We start from the raw sequence: 20,853 nt of genomic DNA, 5'->3' as shown, positions 1-20,853 counted from the left end.
TTTCTGGAAAAGTGAGCAGCTGTACTCCAAACTTATAGTGAATTAGGCCCTTACTGTCAGCTCAGCAGTTAAGCTGTGAAGCTTGATCACTGTCCTTCATGGACCCATCTCCAGCATGATAAACTGCCATGAATCTCTATATTCACTCCAAAATATTGCCATTTTGGAATCACACCTAATCCAACATAATCCATTACATACATGGAGGGACAAAATTAAGTTTTCTCAAGGTGACAATTTTTTTAAAATTATATTTACAAAAAACAGTTGCTTCAATTGTTCAAGTACCCTGGGCAGTCTTATAGTTTGTCCCAACGCCTATCACTGCCACTGCAGAATCTTTTGGTTTGCATGTAAATAAAATCACAAATTATACTAAATTATATAATTTCAGTAATTAGAATTCTATTTGATTTTTCAGAAAGTGGTCTTTTTTTAACCATTTCTATACAGGGCACTTTCACCCCCTTCCTGGCCAGGCCAATTTTCATTTTTGAGGACTGTCACACTTTGAGTAACAGTTGCACAGCCATGCAATATTGTACCCATATGACATTTTTATCATATGGGTAAAAAGCTTTTTTTGGGTGGTATTTAAAACTACTTACTGACCACCCCAAAGCAGATTTACTGCTACAGGACAGCTTTCCTGTGCAGAATCATGTATATATACGTGATTCTGTACTTCCGCCTACAGGGGACGCGTGCACCGCTGGAAGGACGCTTCTGCTGTGATAACCCACTGCAGAATATGATCTGCAGGTGTCGGGAACTGGATGTCAACCGGCACCCGCGGAAAGTAGGGCAGAGACACAGAATAGGGCTCTGCCTATGTAAACAAGGCAGAGCTCAATTCTGACAGTTAGGAAAGGATGCATTTTATGTCCCTGCAACCAAAAGAAGCACACACATTACAAAAACACTGGTTAGGCACACAGTTAACCCTTTGATCACACTAGAGGTTTAACCCCTTCCCAGCCAGTGTCATTAGTACAGTGACAGTGCATGATTTTAACACTGCTCCCTGTATTAGCGTCACTGGTCCCTTCAAAAGTGTCAAAAGTGTCCGTTAGTGTCCGATTGTCCACCGCAAGTCCTGCTATAAGTTGATGATCACTGCCATTACTAGTATAAAAAATAAATAAATAGAAATTCTAGTATATTTCCCATAGTTTGTAGACACTATAACTTTTGAGCAAACTAATCAATATATGCTATTGGGATTTTTTTTACCAAAAATATGTACCAGAATACAAATTGGACTAAATTTATGAAGACATTTTATTTTTATTTTTTTATTGGATATATTTTTTAGCAGAAAGTAAAAAATATTGTTTTTTTTTAACCACTTAAGCCCCGGAGGATTTGGCTGCTAAACGACCAGGGGGTATTTTGCGATTCGGCACTGCGTGACTTTAACGGACAATTGCGCAGTCGTGCGACGCTGTACCTAAATGAATTTGGCGTCCTTTTTTTCCCATAAACAGAGCTTTCTTTTGGTGGTATTTGATCACCTGTGCGATTTTTTGATCATGCGCTATAAACAAAAAAAGAGCGTCAATTTTGCAAAAATAGCAATATTTTTCACATTTTTTTATATGAAATTCCCCCCCAAAAAAATGTAAAAATCAAAATTTTTTAACATTTTCGGCCAATTTGTTTTATGCTACCTATGTTTGGTAAAAAAAAATCACAAAAAGCGTATTTTGATTGGTTTGCGCAAAAGTTATCGCGTTTACTAACAAAGGGAAAGATTTTTGTCATTTTTGTTGTTTTTTTTTTTAACGCGTAATGGTGGCGATCTGCGATATTTTTTGCGGGACTGCGACATTGGAGCGGACAGATCGGACCCTTGACTGACATTTTTGACACTTTTGGGGTTGCCAGTGACATTTCTACAGTAATCAGTGCTATACATATGCACTGTTACTGTAAAAATACACTGGTAGTGAAGGGGTTAACTTTATTTGGGAGGGAGGGGCTGTGTGTATCCCTAGGGGCGTGCTTTCTACTGTGATTGGCTGTGGCTTGAGCTGTAAGGACACTGATCAACGGATCTACATAGTAGATCCGTGTGATCAGTGTCTTTACACCGAGGAGAATGACAGGCAGCTTGTTTACACAAGCTGCCTGACTTTCTCCCTCTCCCCCGCCGATCACAGAGTGGCCGGCGGACATCGGGTCCGCCGGTCACACGCGCGGGGGGGTCCATGACCGCGCGGGAGCGCGCCGACGGCGGCGCGCGCTCGCTCCCCAGACCCTCCCAGGCTAGTGACGTACCGATACGTCACTCTGCCTGTGAGGGGCTGACCGCCGCAGTATATAGTCGTGCGGCGGTCGGCAAGCGGTTAAATTGTCGGTTTTTATAAAAATAAAAAAACACAGTGCTGATCAAATACCACCAAAAGAAGCTCTATTTGTGGGAAAAAGGTAACGCAGCGTCGTATTGTAAAAAATAGCCTGGTCATGAAGGGGAATAAATCTTCCAGAGGTTAGGTGGTTAATAACCAGTGGGTTTTTTAATTTTTGCTAAATAAACGGAAAAACTTGAAAAAAAATGTGTTTTTCTTTGTTCCTGGTTTACAATTGTACAAATAAATAATCATTCTGCATATAGGCCAAACTGTATTCTGCTACATTTCTTTGGTGAAAATTTCACAAATCTGTGTTTATTACTTAGCCTGCAAGAAAGTTATAGAGGCCACAAACTATGGTATATTTATCTAAAACTTGAAAAATCCTGATATCTATTTCTTGAGACCTTAAAATGTCAGGACAGTACAAATATGACCCCTTTTTGAAAAGTAGACAGCCCAAGGTATTTCATAAGGGGCATGGTGACTTTTTAAGTTGTAATTTTTTTGTCACAATTTTTTGGAAAATTAAGACATTTTTAAAAAATATTTTTTTTTGGTTTTTATATATTACATACTGTCACCAGTTTAGTACAGTGTCGTCATATAACTGGTGTGGCTCTGATCAGGGACACTGACTGGTGACCATATGTAAAAAAAGTAATAATATTTTTGTTATTACGATTTTTTTTCTTACCACACTGTGACCAGAGTAATACAGTGTTACCATAGTAATACCGCACTTCTTTAACCACTTGCCGACCACCTCACGCAGATTTACTGTGGTAGGGCGGCTCAGCTGAGCAAAATTACATAGATCTATGTGATTTTGTACACGCGGTCTTAGACACAGTGGGAGGCAGCCTGCAATCGCCGCCGGCCTCCCACAATCGTCAAAGAAACTGGCAGGAGACCCGCCTGCTTATGTAAACAAAGCAGGTGGGTCTTCTGTCACACAGGCAGAGAGGAATCAGGAGTTTCGGCTAAGCTGAAACCCCGATCTCTCTGTGTCTGTCACCACAGTGAGTAAGCACAGTTAGGCATACATTAACCCCCTTTGATCACCCCCAGTGTTAACCCCTTCCCTGCCAGTGTTATTTACACAGTAACAGTGCATATCATTTACTGTATTAATGTCACTGGTCCCCAAAAAGTGTCAAAAATGTTAGTTAGGGGTCCGATCTGTCCGCTGCAATGTCGCAGTCCAGCTAAAAATCACTGATCGCCCCCATTACTAACAAAATAAATAGTCCTAAAATCTATCCCGTAGTTTGTAAAAACTATAACTTTTGCGCAAACCAATTAAATTATGATTTTTGGGATTTTTTTTTACCAAACATATGTAGCAGAATACAAATTGGTCTAAACTGATAAAAAAAATGTGATTTTTTAAATTTTTATATTGGGAATGTTTTATAGCAGAAAGTAAAAAATATTGTGTTTTTTTTTTCAAAATGTACACTCTTTTTTTGTTTATAGCGCAAAATCTAAAAACCGCAAAGGTGATCAAATACCACCAAAAGAAAGCTCTATTTGTGGGGAAAAAGGACATCAATTGTATTTGGGTACACGTTGCAGGACCGTGCAATTTTTTGGTAAAGTAACGCAGTGCCAAATTCGCAAAAATGGCCTGGTCATTAAGGGGTTAAAACCTTATGGAGCTGAAGTGGCTAGGGAAGTGATCAGGATGGTTTTTTTTTTTGCTTATACCAGTGAGTTTTACAAATATATTCAGTGTATATTGTGGTGAATAACTGTGATTGACCACAGCTAATCACATGGTACAGATGGGCTGTGATTGGCCCTGTCTATACCATGTGATCCCTGTGACCAATCACATAGAACAACACAATGGTACTTAATGAATGGCATAGATCAAAGCCATTCATTGTATACAATTGTCACAGCATGGTGCCAGCAGAAGCCGTACACTGCTCAGTCATCCGCTGTGTCTGGTGGAGGCGCATTCCTGCCGTCATATGATGTCAACCCAGAACGGTGAATGTCCGCCCAGCCGCCCTTTGTCTATAGGCTGGGAAGGTACTGGTTAAGAAAATATTTTATGTTCAATAAGTCTGCTTTTAGGAGTATCTGTGACATTTCCAAGTTACATGATGTATATATAAAATGGCTATTTATTTCCCCTTACCTTGATTTTCCTTGATACTGACTGCTTGTACTATCCATGTGGTGACAGAGCTTGGTAGGTTGAGTGTTAAAGGCATAGTGACAACCCTAGAAAGTGACACATTTCAAGATTAGGTTAACATGGGCCCATAAAGGCCAGAAAATATAAACCACATGTTTCTTTATATTTCATTTTCAAACTAGCAATAGTGTACCTTCTTTAAAATGGAAAAGAATGTTTAGGAGATTAGTAGAGAGGGTATGACAGAGCGCAGTATGTGCTGGAAGGGTAGTGCAGCGGATATGACAGAGGGCAGTATATGCTGGAAGGGTAGTGCGGTGGGTATGACAGAGGGCAGTATGTGCTGGAAGGGTAGTGCAGTGGGTATGACAGAGGGCAATATGTGTTGGAAAGGTAGTGCGGTGGTTATGACAGAGGGCAGTATGTGCTGGAAGGGTAGTGCGGTGGGTATGACAAAGGGCAGTATGTGCTGGAAGGGTAGTGCGATGGGTATGACAGAGGGCAGTATGTGCTGGAAGGGTAGTGCGGTGGGTATGACAGAGAACAGTATGTGCTGGAAGGGTAGTGCGGTGGGTATGACAGAGGGCAGTATGTGCTGGAAGGGTAGTGCGGTGGGTATGACAGAAGGCAGTATGTGCTGCAAGGGTAGTGCGGTGGGTATGACAGAGGGCAGTATGTGCTGGAGGGGTAGTGCGGTGGGTATGACAGAGGGCAGTATGTGCTGGAAGGATAGTTCGGTGGGTATGACAGAAGGCAGTATGTGCTGGAAGGGTAGTGCGGTGGGTATGACAGAGGGCAGTATGTGCTGGAAGGGTAGTGCGGTGGGTATGACAGAAGGCAGTATGTGCTGCAAGGGTAGTGCGGTGGGTATGACAGAGGGCAGTATGTGCTGGAGGGGTAGTGCGGTGGGTATGACAGAAGGCAGTATGTGCTGGAAGGGTAGTGCGGTGGGTATGACAGAGGGCAGTATGTGCTGGAGGGGTAGTGCGGTGGGTATGACAGAGGGCAGTATGTGCTGGAAGGATAGTTCGGTGGGTATGACAGAAGGCAGTATGTGCTGGAAGGGTAGTGCGGTGGGTATGACAGAGGGCAGTATGTGCTGGAAGGGTAGTGCGGTGGGTATGAGAGAGGGCAGTATGTGCTGGAAGGGTAGTGCGGTGGGTATGACAGAGGGCAGTATGTGCAGGATAGGCATGCAGAGATTTTTATGGGGGCAAATTATGTGCAGGAGAGGAGTATGTACACTGAACACAAATGCTGGGGTGTGTTTAGTATTGTTGTGGACTACTGTACTTTGCTTATTTCTGTTTGTCTCATTTCATAGGTCTGTTAATTTATTTGCATGTGAATTATATCAAGGCCGAATCATTTTCCTTTTTTGTCCTAGTACTTGCAGAGCCCATAGATTAAAATATGGTGCTATCTCCTTTCTGCAATAAAATTGTGTACAATGAACAACAGTAAAAAAGTGTAAACAAAATCAGCGCAACCAAAACCACCTCAATTTAAATGAATTCCAACCCCAATGGCAGCATACATTCAGTGTTTCCACATAACACGAATAGATATAAACAGTCAGATGAATGCAGCGCCAGAGGGGATAATAAAAATCAACTGTAAAAAAATGCCTATAAAGCAGTGAACATATCAATAAATAAATACCAAAAATTCTGGTGATTATACACAGTGAATATAGCAATAAAGTGCCAGTGCTATCAAAAAATAAAGTGATAGTGATTCGATAATCACACAATAGACTTCCAATCAATAGTGAATAATAAGAATATTATAATTAATAGTGAATAATAAGAATAAGAATATTGAATAGTGATTGGCACATAATTATTTATAATATTATTCACTATTGATTGGAAGTCTATTGTGTGATTATCGAATCACTATCACTTTATTTTTTGATAGCACTGGCACTTTATTTATTGATATATTCACTGTGTATAGTCACCACAATTTTTGGTATTTATTTATTGATATGTTCACTGCTTTATAGGCATGTTTTACAGTTGATTTTTATTATCCCCTCTGGCGCTGCATTAATCTGACTCTTTAATGAACAACAGTGACTTCTAAAGTGTAGTAATCTAAGGCAATACATCAGAATATTGTTTTGGATGATTGCTGTGCATTACTACATTCTGTTCTTTTTCCTACTTCATAAATTGGTTTGATAGGGTGGGAAGAGTTACATTCCATTGCATAGGACAAATATGAAGTACAGGCAGGCTAACCTATACAGACCTTACAAGTAACATCACCTCTGCACTGCTCTTTATAAACAAAACCAGTGACACTGATTTTATCCACAAGTGTCTGCTGATTAAAGTAAATGTGTGCAGACTAAACCCCTGTTTTTAACACATACTGTTAGACAGGACAATTTGTTTGGTTGCAGTAAGTTGGTCGGTAAGTTGAGCTGGGAAATTTCTTTGGTTTTTGTGTGACATGTGTTGCCCTTATATGTGCTCCTTGCTGTGAAGGCCAGTTATAGGTAAGGTCAGTGGCCTTTTGTTTTTAGTGTTGGAATACTAGTGAGGGGATGCACTGGACACCTTTGCTGCCATTGTGCTATATGCTGGGTGTCCAGTGCACCCCTGTGCCTTTAAGGAGGAATGGGCTCCCTCCAGCCTCACCTGCCCTCCGCCTATCCATTATAATGCATGTGCTTCTACTGTAGAGACTCTCAAACAGTGTAGTGGCTCTGTAGCTTACGCATGTATTTGCAAATGTGTGCAAACTAAACCCCTGTTTTTAACACATGCTGTACTGTTAGACAGGATAATTTGGTTGGTTGCAGACTGGTTAGTAAGTTGAGCTGGGAATTTTCTTTGGTTGTGATTTAAGTAAATGTTTCCTGAAAGAAATATGAAGCTTGACCTTATGGCCAGTGTAATTATTGCTGCCAATGACACCACCCCCGGTGGTAACTATTACTGGCAAAGGCACAAATCTTGGAGGTATTTTAACTCAGGACAAGCCCTACCATGGGTCCCGCATTGTCCTTTGGACCCAGGCGGCACTTTAAGAGTAGGGATGATCGAACTTTTGAAAAGTTCGGTTCGACCAGAACACCCGAACTTCCCGAAAGTTCGGCCCGGATTTCAGAACCCCATTGAAATCAATGGGACCCAAACTTCGGTAATCAAAAAACATCATTTTGAAGCCCTAAAACCCAATAAATGCCCCTAAAAGTGCCTAGGGCTCTGGGTCATGCCCCAGGGACTATTAATCACACAAAAAAAGTTCTTAAAAATTGTCATTTTTTATAGAGAGCCAATTATTGAAAAAATTATTGAAAAAAAAATTTGATTTCTTTGGATCTAGTGTCTGGGGGGTCTAAAAGGTGTACCTGTGAAGTTTCAGCTCTGTAGCATGTCCAGAACCAGAAAAAAAAGATTGTTTGTATTAGAATTGCACTAGAGCAGGATAGTGGCTCCGCTATTTTCACACCCGGCCGTTTTTGTTGCAGGCGTTTATTGGGCTTTTTTGTGGACGTCTTTGGAGGCAGGCATGACATCTGAACTTCTGTGTAGGGGTATATATACACACACACATGTATGTATGTATATATACACATACATATATATAGGTGTGAAAGTAGCAGAACCCTATGCCTGCGCTAATGAAATTATTTGCAGGCATAGGACTTCGCTCCTATCACACCTATATGTGTGTATGTGTATAAATACATATATGTGTGTGTGTATATATACCCCTATACAGAAGTTCAGATGTTATGCCTGCCTCTAAAGACGCCCAAAAAATGCCCAAAAAACACCTGCAACAACACACCTGGGCATTATTGTTGCAGGCGTTTTTTTGGGGGCATTTTTTGGGCGTCTTTGGAGGCAGGCATAAAATCTGAACTTCTGTGTAGGGGTATATATACACACACACACACATGTATGTATATATACACATACACATATATAGGTGTGAAAGTAGGAGAACCCTATGCCTGCGCTAATGAAATTATTTGCAGGCATAGGGCTTCGCTCCTATCACACCTCCAAAGACGCCCAAAAAATGCCCCCAAAAGAACGCCTACAACAACACACCTGGGCGTTTTTGTTGCAGGCGTTTTTTTTGGGCATTTTTTGGGCGTCTTTGGAGGCAGGCATAACATCTGAACTTCTGTATAGGGGTATATATACACACACACATACAGTGGGTACGGAAAGTATTCAGACCCCCTTACATTTTTCACTCTTTGTTATATTGCAGCCATTTGCTAAAATCATTTAAGTTCATTCTTCTTCCTCATGAATGTACACATAACACCCCATACTGACAGAAAAACATAGAATTGTTGACATTGTTGCAGATTTATTAAAAAAGAAAAACTGAAATATCACATGGTCCTAAGTATTCAGACCCTTTACTGTGACACTCATATATTTAACTCAGGTGCTTTCCATTTCTTCTGATCATCCTTGAGATGGTTCTACACCTTCATTTGAGTCCAGCTGTGTTTGATTATACTGATTGGAGTTGATTAGGAAAGCTACACACCTGTCTATATAAGACCTTCCAGATCACAATGCATGTCAGAGCAAATGAGAATCATAAGGTCAAAGGAACTGCCTGAAGAGCTCAAAGACAGAATTGTGGCAAGGCACAGATCTGGCCAAGGTTACAAAAAGATTTCTGCTGCACTTAAGGTTCCTAAGAGCACAGTGGCCTCCATAATCCTCAAATGGAAGACGTTTGGGACGACCAGAACCCTTCCTAGAGCTGGCCGTCCGGCCAAACTGAGCTATCGGGGGAGAAGAGCCTTGGTGAGAGAGGTAAAGAAGAACCCAAAGATCACTGTGGCTGAGCTCCAGAGATGCAGTCAGGAGATGGGAGAAAGTTGTAGAAAGTCAACCATCACTGCAGCCCTCCACCAGTCGGGGCTTTATGGCAGAGTGGCCCGACGGAAGCCTCTCCTCAGTGTAAGACACATGAAAGCCCGCATGGAGTTTGCTAAAAAACACCTGAAGGACTCCAAGATGGTGAGAAATAAGATTCTCTGGTCTGATGAGACCAAAATAGAACTTTTTGGCCTTAATTCTAAGCGGTATGTGTGGAGAAAACCAGGCACTGCTCATCCCCTGTCCAATACAGTCCCAACAGTGAAGCATGGTGGTGGCAGCATCATGCTGTGGGGGTGTTTTTCAGCTGCAGGGACAGGACGACTGGTTGCAATCGAGGGAAAGATGAATGCGACCAAGTACAGGGATATCCTGGACAAAAACTTCTCCAGAGTGCTCTGGACCTCAGACTGGGCCGAAGGTTTACCTTCCAAAAAGACAATGACCCTAAGCACACAGCTAAAATAACGAAGGAGTGGCTTCACAACAACTTCTTCTTGAATGGCCCAGCCAGAGCCCTGACTTAAACCCAATTGAGCATCTCTGGAGAGACCTAAAAATGGCTGTCCACCAACGTTTACCATCCAACCTGACAGAACTGGAGAGGATCTGCAAGGAGGAATGGCAGAGGATCCCCAAATCCAGGTGTGAAAGACTTGTTGCATCTTTCCCAAAAAGACTCCTGGCTGTATTAGATCAAAAGGGGGCTTCTACTAAATACTGAGCAAAGGGTCTGAATACTTAGGACCATGTGATATTTCAGTTTTTTTTTTTTTTAATAAATCTGCAACAATGTCAACAATTCTGTGTTTTTCTGTCAGTATGGGGTGCTATGTGTACATTCATGAGGAAGAAGAATGAACTTAAATGATTTTAGCAAATGGCTGCAATATAACAAAGAGTGAAAAATTTAAGGGGGTCTGAATACTTTCCGTACCCACTGTATATGTATTTATACACATACACACATAAAGGTGTGATAGGAGCGAAGCCCTATGCCTGCAAATAATTTCATTAGCGCAGGCATAGGGTTCTCCTACTTTCACACCTATATATGTGTATGTGTATATATACATACATGTGTGTGTGTGTGTATATATACCCCTACACAGAAGTTCAGATTTTATGCCTGCCTCCAAAGACGCCCAAAAAATGCCCCCAAAAAAACGCCTGCAACAATAATGCCCAGGTGTGTTGTTGCAGGTGTTTTTTGGGCATTTTTTGGGCGTCTTTAGAGGCAGGCATAACATCTGAACTTCTGTATAGGGGTATATATACACACACAAATATATGTATTTATACACATACACACATATAGGTGTGATAGGAGCGAAGCCCTATGCCTGCAAATTATTTCATTAGCGCAGGCATAGGGTTCTGCTACTTTCACACCTATATATGTGTATGTGTATATATATACATACATGTGTGTGTGTATATATATACCCTTACACAGAAGTTCAGATGTCATGCCTGCCTCCAAAGACGTCCACAAAAAAGCCCAACAAACGCCTGCAACAAAAACGCCCAGGTGTGAAAGTAGCGAAGCCACTATCCTGCTCTACTGCAATTCTAACACAAACAATCTTTTTTCTATGGCGGTCACCCTGAAATGGAAAGGTTTGGTCACCCTGCCATAGCAGTCAGAGTCAGTTAACCCTACACTACACTACAGTCACCCTGACACTTAACACTTTCCCTACAGAAACTAGATTATTAAATCTATCTATAGTGGAAAATAGTACTCTAACTACACTAGATATCCCTTTCCTCACACTAATAATTGCTAAATAACACTTTTGAAGCAGGAGTAACAGAACTGCTTCTACTCTCTTCCACAGCCCTGTATTAAAGTGCTAGAGATTTGGCGGGGCTATCTTATATACTGGGGGGCGTATTCACTACTCTGGACCCCCTCTGGACCCCCTAGTCACTCTAATCACATTCCTAGCATCCTCCTGCCCCCTCAATTGGCTTTTACTGATGGTTCTGGTCCAATCACGGGCTTTTAAAGCCCAGTTCCTGTCCCGTTGCATTTTGGTCGGTTCTGGTTGCCGAATTCCGAACTATTTCAGCAAAAAGTTCGAAATTCGGCCGAATTTCGAACAGTCAATGTTCGGGTCGAACCGATGGTCGACCCGAACCATTCGATCATCCCTATTTAAGAGGAGCGGCAAAGGCTGTGATTTTTTATATCTGTCCCTGAAATGTCTGTTACTGACATAATTTTACTGAAAAATCACAAGGCTATAGCTGCTCCGCCTCTCCACTGCCTCCTCAGCCAATGGGAACATAGTGTGCCCACCCCCTTCCCCAGCACGCCTTATTTGACTTCAGAGCAGGAGATGCGGACTGCTGGAGGAGAGGAGAGCAGAGGAGTGTACACAGCCTGCAGTGTTGGACGGGCTGCAGCCTCATAGAAGGTGGTGAGCTGGGGAAGCTAAATTAAATGTATTCCTGTCAGTGCTTACCCTGGTGAGGAGGGGGGAGGGGGAGGCTGTGTTTCCTCTTCCTGTCTCTGAGGCTGTTAGATGGATTTTTTGTGTGAGCAGCAGTGCACTGCTTCTGGAGGAAGGACATGTTCTAAATGTCTCCCCCAATCTCTGCTACGCCTCCCTAATCTTTACCTGCCCTCTCCTCCTCTCCTGTATTATCACATCCAATGTCTGTGAGTTGCTGGGGCACTACAAGTACCAGCATGCCAGGAGATGGGAGCAGCAGCAGTGTGTTCAATCGGGCTGACTTTTAGAGGGAAAGTGCTGGTGTGTGTGTATACAGTATATATACTGTATATATACTGTGTGCGTGTGTATGTATATACTGTGTGTGTGTGTACATATACTGTATGAATGTGTGTATACTGTATGTATAGTGTGTGTGTGTATATATATATATATATATATATATATATATATATATATATATATATATATATATATATACTGTATATACTGTATGTATAATGTATCTATATACTGTATGTGTGTATATGGCATGTCCCTTAGACGTAAGGTCTCTCGGGGTGTTGCTAGCAATGCTGCCAGTATCCTCTCAGCAAGTTACACAAAGCCTGGATGTGCTTCTTAACCAGGGAATGGTTTATTACTCACTCAGAGACATGATGACATTCTTACATGGAGGAGTCTTATTACAACAGTCTTCTGTTCCTAACAGATGTAATCTCTTCTCAGTACCATGTCTCTGCTTCCAGTCTCACACACACTTTTTCTGACTTCCCGGTACAGCCCCCCCCCCCCCCCCCCCCATCATGCATCAGGAGATAAAAGGGAAGGGTCACAGTGATCCTGCACCAACATCCCAACATCACGCCTCCTCTCTTTCCCAAAAAAAAACAAAAAACAACAACAATAACAAGAGAACAAAATGTTCAACACATAACATAAAAAGGCAAGCAGGATCAGTTCAGCAAGTACTATCTCCAACTCAGTTCTGTGATTTCCGCAGCACTTTATGAGCCCTTTGTCTCCATTTCCTGAACTCCAATGTGTCCCGTAAGATTTCAGCGTTTTGCCAACGAGAAGTTTGATGTCTTCGGTGGGTAGACTTACGAAGTGGCACAGCACTGGGAGGGATAGAGACGGTCAAAGGTTCTGGAGATGTCACTGGGTGTCCAACAGTCAAATCAATCTCTGTAACTCCAGGCACATGGCTGGGCTCCTCAGGAATATGGTCAGCAACCGTTTCATTGGGTTGGTTGTAAACTTGTGGGATCATGCCAAACACCATACCATATGTCACCAGCAGAGCTCAGAGTAGACTCTGGTTGTTGGTTAGAAAGAGGGGTCGGGTTTATCTCTAGTGGTCGGCAAATGTGCTTTCTCAATTGTGAAAGGTGTCATCGAACATAAACGCCATTCTCTAGGCGAACAAGGTACATTCTTCTTCCAAGAGGTCCATCAATAATGGCAGGAAGCCAAGGAGGCAAAACTCTGTAATTCTGTTTGGTGTTTCAGTACATGGTCAGGAACTCCAACAGCTTCTCTTCTGACATTCCAACCTGTCCAGAGTGGACAGTAAGTGCTTCTTAAACGTCTGCACAAACTGTTCTACCAGCCCATTAGAGGCTGGATGATAAGGAGCTGTTTTGTAGTGTTGGATGCCCAAGCCACTGAGGAAGGAATGAAATTCATGCAATGTAAATTGAGTTCCATTGTCCGAGACTATGGCTGTTGGCAATTGAACGCCATATTGAGCAAAGAGCTTCCTAAAGACTAGAATGGTAGCAGCTGAGGTAATAGAAGGCATTTGAAAAACCTCCGGCCATTTTGAATGTGCATCTACCACGATCAAATACATTTTACCCTGGATTGCGCCAGCAAAATCAAGATGGAGTCTTGATCACGGGTCTGTCGGCTATGGCCAAGGTTGCAGGGTTCCTCTCTTTTGGGGTCGCTGAGCTTGACAGCACCCAGGACATTGAGCCACATAATCTTCAATTGCTGTATCCATTTGTGGCCACCAAACATAGCTCTGGGCTCACTGCTTCATGCGTAGCACACCAGGATGGCCTTCATGCAGTATCCTTAGCATGGTTGGTTGCAAATACTGAGGTACAATCACTCTTTTGCCCCATTGTAGGCAACCAGCATTAGTCACAAGCTCACATTTTCTGGCAAAGTACAGACGAAATCCACCCGTAACTTTCTCTGGCCATCCAGTCTGAACATACGAGAATATCTGAGACAGGAAGGGATCTGTGACTGTATGTCTGGCAATTAGGGAGGTGGACATGCAGGATCGCGGCCTGTGTATTTCCACTACGCGTACGTCTCTTGGTGGGTGGTCTCCAAGTGGCAATCTGGAAAATGCATCTGCATTGCCATGGGTATCATGGGAGCGGTATCTGATAGAATAAGTATAAGCTCCCAAAAATAAAGAGTACCTTTTGTAAGCGAGATGCTGTTGTTGTAGAAATTCCTTTCTGAGGGTTAAGTATTGACAACAGAGGTTTGTGGTCAGTGATAAGGGTGAACTCCTGACCATAGATGTATGTGTGAAATTTTTTTGTGACCCATACAATGGCCAAAGCTTCCTTGTCTATCTGGGAGTAGTTTTGTTATGCTGAGGTTAAAGACATGGAGGCAAAAGAAATGGGGAGCTCTGTGCCATCTGGCATGACATGGGAAAGCACGGCCCCCAGTCCATAAGGCGAGGCGTCACAAGCCAAGGTGACATGTTTCTTTAAATCATAGTGGACCAGAACTTGAGAAGACAGGAGTTCTTCAGAAAGCCAAAAAGCTTCTTCACATTTTTCTGTCCATATCCATTTAGCTTTTGCATCCAGTATGCGATGTAGAGACAGGTAGAGCTGGTGTGCTAGGTTCGGCAAGAAACGGTGGTAGTAATTTAGGAGGCCAAGGTAGGACCTGAGCTGTGTGACATTCTGGGGAGCAGGGGCATGGGTAAGGGCTTTAAACCTTTTCTTCAATAGTGTGTAACCCATGTCGGTCCACCGTGTGGGCACAAAATTACAGTCGAAACTTGAGAAATTCGCATTTTGAAAGATTGACACGTATACCATACCTTTGGAGTCTTGTGTTCTTCCTCAGTGGAACCGGTGATGAGCATGTCATCTAGTAGACATTGGGTGAAAGATATACCTGCCAGGACCTCATCCATGATCCCCTGCCAGATGGCTGGAGCTGGGGCTATGCCAAAAAACATGCGGTTATATTGGAATAATCATTTATGTGTGTCAATAGTCAATAGATGGTGTGAATCTGGGTGTACTTGCAGGTAAGCTTGCTTTAAGTCTATTTTTGTAAACTTTTGCCCCCCAGCCAGTGAGCCAAATAGATCTTCAAGTCGAGGCAATAGGTATTGATCCACAAGAAGTTGGCTGTTCAGGGCAACCCAGAAATCCCCACAAATCCTAATGTCTCCATTCTTTTTCTTGACAGGCACAATTGACGATGCCCATTCACTTCCATCAACTTTCGTTATGATCTTTTCAGCCAATAGGTGGTCCAGCTCTGCTTCCACTTTCTTCTGCAAGGCAAAAGGTACTGATCTTGCCTTACAAAAATGAGGTGTAGCACCAGGCTTCAAGAGGAGGTGGGCCATCTTTCCTTTTACGGTGCCCAAAGAGTCCTCAAAAACCTCCTTAAAGCATGACTTTGTAAGATTCTGGTACCTCCGGTACCCTTAATCACCACTTTCTCTGTAATGCGTCCCACCTTTCTCTTCAGGTGGTACGCATATACCTTTAAGAACGATGATGTCACTGCTGAGCGCCGCAGGGCTGCTATTTCAACCGCCGGCGGTCTCACTCACATTGTTCGTTCAACCTGCCTTGTGTATCCACATGCTTTCAAGCTTGACTCATGATCGGAACCTCCAGCTATTCCCTTTACCTGGAGCAGACCGGAACCTCGCTACTGATCCCTGTATCTCGCTACCGGATCATTCCTCCTCTACTGGACCTCTCTAACTACTAACATTACTTGTGATAAGTACCCCGCAGGGGAACCCTCCATAATCTTACTTGCACTATCTACCTATGCACATTAAGGACTGTTACTACATATCCATACTATCCTATCATCTGCACTGTTACATAGATTGCTAGCTCTTGAGCCTACTACCATCTATCATCTGCACTGCTGCTTAGATTGCTAGCTCTCCTGTCTACTACTATCTATCTTGCACTGGGTTAGTCTATCCTGTATTTGTCATCTGCTGTCCTCACCACCTGTTAGCATACTCGATACTAACCTATCTGCATTCCTAATACCATCTTGAACTCTCCTGTACAAACCTATCAAGTGTTTACCATCCTTGTCACTGTTCACACCTGTCCCTTCAGCACATCACCTTCATACTATCATATACATCCTATCACTCCAGGAACATCTCATTGAGTGTGTATATATCTGTATGTTGAAGCTGACAGGCCCACGGTGATGAGTCCTGGAGAGTTGGATCTGGTATTCAACACATCTCTGCATGACTACTGAGTGGAGATTTTGCAGCCTATAATAAAAACGCAGGAGCGTTACAGACTTCAGGGATTCCACCCAATGGTCTACTTCAGAAAGCAATGTACATTGGGCAATCGCAAAAGGAGGCATGCCCAGAGCTTTGATCCAGTCCCTACCGTACAACAGAGGACCTCCTTTACTTACAACATAAAGGCGTAGAGTTTGACTGCAGTTGCCTAATGTAACAAGGGGTTTCACATAACCCTAGGGCTGTAGTAGTTCCTTGCTGTAGGTTTGTAGTGTGAGATTTGTAGGTCGGAGTGGTAGGGACAGACCCGATGCCTTTAAATCAGTCCATGAAATGACAGACACAGCCGCCCCTGTATAAACATCCATGGAGACAGGACAGCCATTCAGTGTGACATCCACTTTTATTGCAGGAGTACTCCCAGCCACTCGAAGCAGTCCAACATGCTGGACACAGGTCTCCTCATCAGAGCTAAAGCTGTTATTGTCCGTATCCACACGAAATGTCTGTTTATGTCTACCTTTTGTGGTAGTGTTCGGGGAGCGGGAGCTGCGTCAAACACGCCCAATATGACCAGTCTTTCCACAGAGAAAACAAACGACATCCTTGAACTTGCAAGCAGATGCACTGTGAGTAGTGTTACCACAAATGGTAGCAAGTCGGCGTCCTAGAGACAGAAGAATTAGGGTGGCGAGGTTTAGGCTGATTTGGGGACGGCCGTCTTGGGTGTTGGGTGATAGCAGTGTGGAAATTTTCTTCACCCTGGCTTGCAGGAGTTTCAGGTGGTGCCTTCAGTAGGGTGGTGTCCCATGTAGCCAACTCAATTAAAGTAGCAAGGTCAGTGGCTTTCGTCAGGTCGGGTTCTGTGAGTAAACGTTTCTGTATGGCTGGGTCGCAGAGTCCCATGACAAACATGTTGCGGAGAGCTGTCTGCAGGTAGTCTCCAAACTGACAAGTGGCAGCTAGTTTATGTAAAGCAAGGATATATGTCTTTATGTCCTCCCCGGCCTGCTGCCTCCTACTGTAGAATTTAAACTGCTCTGCAATTTCTAATGGCTGCGGTTTGTAGTGCACATGTAGCTTCTGAATTAACTCAGGCAGGGGCTTAGAGGCCGGCTTGTCTGGAGAAATTAGGTCTCTGAGAGTACCATATGCAGCTTGACTCAATGCTGTGAGGAAAACTGCAACTTTCTTTTCTACAGCCACACTATTTGCTTCCATATACTGCTCCAGCCTCTCCACCCAGGAGCACCATGACTCAGCAGCAGGATCAAATGGTTGCATAAACCCTATGAAGGCCATGTGTGCTAAAATCCACAATCCTCGTCACCATTGTTATGTCCCTTAGAAGTAAGGTCTCTCGGGGTGTTGCTAGCAATGCTGCCAGTGTTCTCTCAGCAAGTTACACACACAGGCTGGGTGTGCTTCTTAACCAGGGAAAGGTTTATTACTCACTCAGAGACATGATGACATTCTCACATGGAGGAGTCTTATTACAAGTCTTCTGTTCCTAACAGATGTAATCTCTTCCCAGTATCATGTCTTTGCTTCCAGTCTCACATACACTGTGTCTGACTTCCCGGTACAGCGTGTGTACTGTATGTATAGTATATCTATATACTGTATGTGTGTATACTGTGTGTGTGGATATATACTGTATGTGTGTATACTGTATTTATACTCTGTATGTGTTGTGTATATACTGTATATATACTGTATGTGTATGTATATACTGTGTGTGTGTGTATATATGTACAGTATATACTGTGTGTGTGTGTGTGTGTGTGTGTGTGTGTATATACTGTGTGTATATATTCTGTATGTGTATATGTACTGAATGCGTGTATACTGTGTGTATAGTGTATCTATATACTGTATGTGTATGTATATACTGTGTGTGTGTGTAACTGTATACTGTGCGTGTGTGTATATACTGTGTGTGTGTGTGTGTGTGTGTGTGTGTATACTGTATGTGTGTGTAACTGTATACTGTGTGTATACTGTATATATACTGTATGTGTGTGTATACTATATATATACTGTGTGTGCGTGTGTATGTATATACTATATATGTGTGCGTGTACTGTATGTATACTGTGTGCATGTATATACTGTATGTGTGTGTATACTGTATGTGTGTGTGTATACTGTATGTGTGTGTATTGTGACAGGAAGTCAGCTAAATCTGGGAATGTAGTCACAGGAAGGAGATACATTTCCACCTGATTGAGAAGTCCATTAATTAATTTAGGGTGTTGGCTACAGAGCTAGCCAGCAGGAAGTTGAAAGGCCTTCACCTGTTCAGAATGAGGGAGTTAAGGCTCTATAATTTGTTCAGAGAAAGTCCTATTGTTTGCTGCCTCATGTCGCCGTGTAGGCTGGGAGAGGAGGACAGACATACGTGTACCTCCCGAAGCTGGTGGGCATGGGAGAAGGACTGCTGCCGCCTGTCGCCGTGTAGGCTGGGAGAGGGGGACAGTCGGATGTGTGCCTCCCGACAAGCTGGTGAGCATGGGAGAAGACCCCCTACAGCGATGTGAAGCTAAGGAGGGTAACCACGAGTGAAGACGTCTCAAAGGTGAGAAGACAAAGTGTTCCATGTGAAGAGTGTGAAGAGTAAAGGATCCTGTTATAAATGGACATGTGCTGTGTGAAAGAAAACAAAGGGACATGTTCAATGGACAATGTTTGTGCTGTGTGAAAAGCAAACAAATGGACATTTGAGTGTCTGCTGTAGGATCAGCAGTGTCGGCCCAACAGTAGGTTGGAAAGACTTCTTAGGTAGGTTCCAGTTGTGAGAAGGTAGCCGCCCACAGAGGCAAGGATTTATTTTGTTTTATTTTATTTTGGATGTTTTGCTGCATGCACTTGTTTGAAGAATAAACCTGTTGTTTGCAAGCACTTTTGGGCTATCTCTCTGTGAAAACGCACCCCCAAAGGGGTCATCCACGCCTACCACCGAGCTAATCCCTTACATATGGTGGAGGTATACAGTGGGCATAAGCAGAGATCCCTGCAATGGAGTGCATATGTTTGATGAACTTTGTCTGGTGCATGAGATTGCACAATCTATGTGTGCAGGAGAGAAGATCCTGACAGAAAAAAAAAAAAAAAAAAAAGTGTTTTAAAGAGACAGCGGTCTCAAAATTATTTGATGAACTTTGTTGTGTCTGGTGCAAGTGACTGCACAAACTGTGTGCGCAGGAAAAGAGATCCTGCAAGAGAGAGAAAAACTACATGTGTTGAAGAGACAGTGGTCTGAAAATTGTTTGCTGGACTGTGAAAAATTTGTTTGTGGAGTTATTGAAGATGGGGCGGTCCAAACGCCTGAAAAATGCAAAGATAGATGAAATGAGAGATCGGATTCTATGGATGGAGGGGATGTTGCCGTCTGAACCAGCCCCATCCATGCCTGAACGGAATCGGCTAAAGAGAAAAGTTGTTGTTCCTAGCAACACTGGGGCAAATGAAACTGCTTTGGAGACGCAGGGTTCTCAGATGAAAAGTAAACCCAAAATGGGGGAGATGCTGAAACAACGGAGCTTTGCAGCTCAACAAAAGGATCACCAAGAGAGCATGGCAGGCTGGAAACAGAGACGCCAGCAGCCAATGGAGGCCATCGGTTTGGAGGAAACCGAGTATGTGTGCAGGGCTGAGTTGGATGCCTTGCAACGGAAAATGGAAGAAAAGGAACAAGCCTTGGAATTGCTTAAAATGGAGCATAGAAACTTGCAGGAAATGAATGAACTACTCAAGTCTCATGTGTTACAGTGGGAAGAATCCACTGCTCTTCTTTTGGTCGAGTTGCAAAAACGCAGAGAGACTATAATGGAGAAAGATACCATCCTCATGGAAAAGGAAAGTGAAATTCAGACTTTGCAGAAGCAAAGTATGTGTGAAATGTTGGAGTTGCGTAATCAGCTGGAAAAAAGTCTTCAGTGTTTGGAAGTTACAAAAATAGACCTGCAGGAGTCGCAGGAACAGAATGTTGCTCTGAAAGCGACATTGTCTCTCAGCGACAAAGAGAAAAGTGAAAGAGAGGCTAAATTACTGAGTACTGTGTATGAGCTCACTACTTTGAGCAATGTGGTAGATGAATTACGTGCAGACTGTGAAAGTTGGAAAGGTGAAGCCCAACGTTTCCAGCAGCAGTTAAAGGAGAAAGAAGCCTGTGTGGCAGAATTACATTCTTATTCCCAGATGCTAGCCAATGAGGTGAAGGCTCTTATGCAGGGAAAAGGAGATTGTGAACATAAGAGGGAAAAAGTAGAGGCACAGCTTCTGGAATCGCAAGTCAAGGTGTCAGAAGGTGACCGATTGTGTGCTAAGCTGTCAGAGAAGGCAAACCGACTGCAGGTTGAGTTGGACAATGTTACAAATCAGCTTTCTCAAGCAGACAGCAAATCTAGAGAAATTGCGGAAGATTTTTCTATCTTGGAATCGCAGCTGCAAGACACGCAGGAACTCTTACAGGAAGAGAGGTGTCAAAGGCTGAGTTTTAGCACAAAGCTCA

At 43.0% G+C, this 20,853-nt stretch overlaps 2 protein-coding genes across 2 annotated transcripts in view; both read right to left on the bottom strand.

The window, feature by feature from the left end:
- Nucleotides 1-20,853, bottom strand: part of LOC309555844 (complement C3-like) — a 362,933-nt gene that overhangs the window by 152,249 nt on the left and 189,831 nt on the right. The window contains exon 19 of the mRNA XM_082258010.1: nt 4,504-4,589. Within this exon, the coding sequence (XP_082114136.1) occupies nt 4,504-4,589 (86 nt within the window). The remainder of the gene's footprint in view (nt 1-4,503; nt 4,590-20,853) is intronic.
- LOC309555834 (uncharacterized protein) lies at nt 16,403-17,659 on the bottom strand. The gene has a single exon (XM_082257999.1). The coding sequence runs from the start codon at nt 17,640-17,642 to the stop codon at nt 16,980-16,982; it is 663 nt and encodes a 220-aa protein (XP_082114125.1). The 5' UTR covers nt 17,643-17,659; the 3' UTR covers nt 16,403-16,979.

The sequence above is a fragment of the Pelophylax lessonae genome (assembly GCF_965119305.1).
Source record: "Pelophylax lessonae genome assembly, chromosome: 1".
Taxonomy (NCBI): Eukaryota; Metazoa; Chordata; class Amphibia; order Anura; family Ranidae; genus Pelophylax; species Pelophylax lessonae.
Note: the sequence above shows the minus strand (reverse complement) of the source record. Positions and strands in the feature narration are given on the sequence as shown.

Coding starts and splice junctions, on each gene's coding strand:
- LOC309555834 (XM_082257999.1), bottom strand. CDS start 17,642: ATGGCCTTCATAGGGTTTATGCAACCATTTGATCCTGCTGCTGAGTCA.